Raw genomic sequence first — 5,119 nt, 5'->3', positions numbered from 1 at the left:
AGGTTTAACAGTGCATCAGTCAAGGCCCCCCATGATTAGAGTGGCTCAATTTTAGATGGAATTCCTGGGACAGGTTAGTTTATTGCCTAACTATAGCAAGGGTTCCCAAAGTCCTTCTAGAGTAGTGCAAGTCAAGGAACCTATATGGGAGAACTGAAGATAACATGACAGTACTCAATCCTTCAGTCACAGAATAGTAGCTACTCTTAGGCTCAAACCCTTGATATCATTGTAGCCTCCAGGCCTCTCCTTCCTGCCTAAGCTAATGGGATATTTTTCTTTTCTTCTAAGTTTCAAAATGTGTTCCTCTTTTGGACCCCATGAAGGACTTGTTTTTATTTAAAAAACACTCATAGCACTTAATTATTTTTTATTTTTTATTTTTATAAACATATAATATATTTTTATCCCCCGGGGTACAAATTTTTAAGTTTTTATCTAAATTCCAGATAGTTAATATTTAGTGTTATGTCAATTTCAAGAGTACAATACAGTGATTCAAGAATTCCGTACATTACCCAGTATTCATTGCAACAAGTATACTCCTTAATTCCCATCACCTATTTAAACCAGCACTTAAAATTTTTTATACTCTCCTAGTGTACCCCTCAGTACTGTCTCTGTCACCAGAATATAAAATGCAGTCTCATTTAAATTGTCCAAACCAAATAAAACACTCTTGAAAGAAAAGAAAGTAATTTGAAACTTGAAAAGAGAAACTTGAAACTTCCAAAGAGAAACAACAGCAAATAATCCAGTAAAAAAGTGATAAACACTATGTCCAAAGTGAAATCCCCTCTGGGGCTGGAAGAAATAAATGCTGTTGGGTGCAGTCAAGGATGTTCTACCTCTAATTCAATTGTTTCCTGAATAACATCAAGGAGCTCCAAAGTCAGACCCTGTCCATATCTATGGAGTAGGGGAGTAGACTTTTCTAGGACTTCCACACAGCCAGCTAAAATAGTAACCTGAGCCCTTCTAAACTAGGGCTTAGTTAATTAATTGTGCTTGGTGAGACTAAATAATGTGTAGGGGCTGAAAACAGAGACTCTAGAGTCAGACTCTTCTCACAGTCCTTGTCTCGCTCTTTAATTTTGAATAAACTGTTTTATCCCCTTTTGCCTATACCCTTTCATTAACTGTGAAATTAAAATACCATTATTAAATATTCTTAAGCTTTTATTAAGGATGAAATAAGATAATAATTTAAAGCATTCAGCTTAGAGCTGGAGTGTTCAGCTAAGTGTCAGCAATGATTGGATAGTGATGATGAAGCTGGCAATAATAATGATGATTTGAGAACTTCACTGAGGCAGGTTAAGTGCCTCAATGGAAACCCAAGTTTTACTACTCTAGAACATGTAGTTTTTAAAATATATTTTGTCCTACATTTTTAGGAACTCTGAATTTCCAGCGTGATCAGGATACTTTATATGGCTTCACCCAGCAACTACTCCACTGCTCCTGTTTCTGAATTTCTCCTCATCTGCTTCCCTAACTACCAGAGTTGGCAGCACTGGCTGTCCCTGCCCCTCAGTCTAATCTTCCTCCTGGCCATGGGGGCCAATGCCACCCTCCTGATCACCATTTGGCTGGAGGTCTCTCTGCATGAGCCCATGTACTACCTCCTTAGCCTCCTTTCCCTGCTGGACATTGTACTCTGCCTGACAGTCATCCCCAAGGTCCTGGCCATCTTCTGGTTTGATCTCAAGTCCATCAGCTTTTCAGCCTGCTTCCTCCAGATGTTCATCATGAATAGTTTTCTGACCATGGAGTCCTGTACATTCATGGTCATGGCCTATGACCGCTATGTGGCCATTTGCCACCCACTGAGATACCCATCCATAATCACTGACCAATTTGTGGTTAAAGCTACCATATTTGTTGTGGCCCGGAATGGCTTCTTTTCTCTTCCTGTTCCAGCTCTTTCTTCTCAACTCAGATACTGTGCAGAGAACATCATCAAGAACTGTATCTGCACTAACCTGTCTGTGTCCAAACTCTCCTGTGATGACATCACCTTCAACCGGCTCTACCAGTTTGTGGCAGGCTGGACCCTACTGGGCTCTGACCTTATTCTTATTGTTCTGTCCTACTCCTTCATCCTGAAAGCTGTGCTAAGGATCAAGGCTGAGGGTGCTGCAGCCAAGGCCCTGAGCACATGTGGTTCCCACTTCATCCTCATCCTCTTTTTCAGCACAGTCTTGCTGGTTCTGGTCATAACTAACATGGCCAGGAAGAAGATTCCCCCAGATGTCCCCATCCTGCTCAACATCCTGCACCACCTCATCCCCCCAGCTCTGAACCCCATTGTTTATGGTGTGAGAACCAAGGAGATCAAGCAGGGAATCAAGAAGCTGCTGAGAAGAGTGTAAGAGGTAAAATGGATCAGATTCACCTTTGGAATTATTAGTGGAAGTCAGGAATTATTTTTATGTTGGAAAGGAAAGTTTACTTTTTAATCCCAGTATGGGTTCTGATTCTTTTTTCCTCAGACAACAATGAAAATATTGTTGAATCCTTGTTTCCTCCTGCTTCAAAGGAAGCCATCTTTCCTGGATTCTGTGGTCACTTGCGAATTTGCCCTGACTGACTCCTTATCTGAGGGTCTTGCCAAGCCTTAGCCAAGTGGAGCCGGATTGGAGTGGGAGTGTTTGGCCCTAAAGAAACAAACTTTGTACTTAAGGAAACCTGCCTGTCCCCTGATTTGCAAGGAACATAGACAATTCTCCTACTTCCTGTTTCAGAGATAGCTTTTGCGTTGTGAGGGGTTGATTGGGTGGAAGTATATATGTTACTCCAGAACTATGGCTTTTGGGGTGAAGTCCTTTACTCTGAACATTCCTGACTCTTTTTTTTGGCACCTGTGGCCATCGTTTCGCTCCTCAGATCTTTCCAGAACCTATTAAGATTTTCCATCTGTGAAACCTCTCTGGGTAGCTTTTCTTTCTTGCTCTTCTTTCTTTCTTTCTTTCTTTCTTTCTTTCTTTCTTTCCTTCCTTCCTACTAAGATTCTTTTTTCAATTTTGTTTTTGTTATTGTTCCTATTGTTTATAAAGAAGATTGGCACTTTTTTAGGGCATTCTTGGGGAGGGGAGGAGTTGCACTATTTGCTGTGGTATGTGTCCTTTTCTTCATTATCTTCATTTTCGTGACTCTATAATCCTCACTTTATCCCATATACCTCCTACAAGGAACTTTCCATTAGATCTCAGATGACATCCCTCCACAACTCTAATATGCCCTCTAAGCCTCCTTTCTGAGCTGTGGATGGTATGGCTTTCAACAGTTTTCCAGACATAGAAACCTTAGGGTTTGATTTTCACAGATAAATGCATTGAACTATTTTGCAATCCCCATGCATTTGTTCAGTCTTTCCAAGGAATATTTTTGTAGAAACAACCTGAGACTTCGAAGTCCATAATTTTTCCAAATATCATTTGAATAACATTCCCAGCTGGATTATCCTACTTTCTTTTGTATTGAAATTTGTCCTTGATGAATGACTGGTATTGAAATTTAATGTTTCTACAGTATTTCTCCTTATGTATCATTTTATCTTTTATTTTTCCAGTTTTGTTTAGATATAATTGGCACATAACACTGTGTTATTTTCAGCTATACAACATGATGATTTGATATTTGTGTATTTCAAAATGATTACCATAATGTGTTTAGTTAATATCCCTCAAGTCAGTTATGACAACTTTTTTCTTGTGATGAGAACTTTTTTTTTTTTTTTTTTTTTTTGAGGGTGGCTGCCTCTTTGGCACTAGGCAACTGGTACTTGTCTGTTTTTGGAAGGTGCTGCATATCTGCATGCATTTTTGAATTGCTGGGTTTTGAAAGACTCTTCTTTAGGGTTTATTATATCACATTTCACAACACTGATTTCATCAAAATATCAAGGGATCAAGTTGGCTGATCTCTCTTTTTCTTTCATCCCTTCTAATTTCTCCTTTCCACAGAGGTATTTTAATCGAATATCTACTGTGTACCAGACACTTTTTATATGTTCTTATTTTACATACACATTTGCCCTGTGAAGTTTTTCTATTGGCCCTAGATGAAAAAACTAAAGCTCACAGAAGTCTAATGATGCCTAAGATTACAGCAATTGAGCCAAGATAAATTCATGCTACTTGGGTTTTTGAAGCCTAGGCTCTTTCCATACTACTGGTCCCAACCTTGGCTATGCAAAGGCATAACCTATGAGTTATAAAAAACTCTTGAGTTACATCCTATGTTTCTCATATCCCCAGTCCAAGCTTAGTGTCTGGTACTTAGTAGGCACACTATAAATATTAACTTGATTCCCAGAAGTTTATGGCAGAAGTTAATCCTCAATATGGTTGCTGAGAAGAGACATATCCTTGTTTCATGTATTACCACATTACAAAAAAATGACTTTGTTAATTGTATGTATTTGTTTCATTTAAAAATTTTTAACTTAAAATTTGACCACTTTTACCCATCTCCATGAAGCCTTCACCTTCCATCTCTGGCAACAATCACTCTGTTTTCTGTGCTTATGAGTTCTTTTATTCTCTATTCTGAATATAAGTGAGATCATACAGTACATGGCTTTCTCTGACCTAATATACAGACAGATGATACAGTCTTAGATAGGACTAGAGTCCTGGCCAACAATTTGCAACCTGGGGAGACCCTAAAGAAGAAAACCAAACTAAGCCATGCCTGGACTTCTGACCTACAGAGCTAAGCTTCCAATTAAAAAAAAAAAAAAACGAAAACAAAACAAAAAACTTAAAAAGAATCAGAAAAATTAAACCCCAAAAAGTAGAAGACAAGAAATAATACAAATATAAACAACAACAACAAAAAAAACAAAACAAAGGATATACATAATAGAAAATATCAAGAAAACCAGAAGTTATGTTCTGCAAAATGATAATAAAAGAGATAAACTTTTAGAAAAATAAAACACAAATTTAAATTATCTAGAATTTTTAATATACATATTTAAATTTGAGATTTTTTAAAGGTACTAGGACTATCTTATGAACTGCTATGATAATTAATTTGACAATGACATAATATGCAAGTCCCTTGATAAATACAACTTTCCAAAGATGGCAAAGGACAAGTAGTAAAAACA

At 37.7% G+C, this 5,119-nt stretch overlaps 1 protein-coding gene across 1 annotated transcript; it reads left to right on the top strand.

The window, feature by feature from the left end:
• The first annotated feature begins 1,412 nt into the window (after positions 1-1,412).
• LOC132011247 (olfactory receptor 56A4) lies at positions 1,413-2,375 on the top strand. Its single transcript, XM_059389561.1, has one exon. The coding sequence runs from the start codon at positions 1,434-1,436 to the stop codon at positions 2,373-2,375; it is 942 nt and encodes a 313-aa protein (XP_059245544.1). The 5' UTR covers positions 1,413-1,433.
• The last annotated feature ends 2,744 nt before the right edge of the window (positions 2,376-5,119 follow it).

This window comes from Mustela nigripes, chromosome 1 (assembly GCF_022355385.1).
Source record: "Mustela nigripes isolate SB6536 chromosome 1, MUSNIG.SB6536, whole genome shotgun sequence".
In the NCBI taxonomy this organism is placed as follows: domain Eukaryota; kingdom Metazoa; phylum Chordata; class Mammalia; order Carnivora; family Mustelidae; genus Mustela; species Mustela nigripes.
This window is presented reverse-complemented; position numbering and strand designations above follow the sequence as displayed.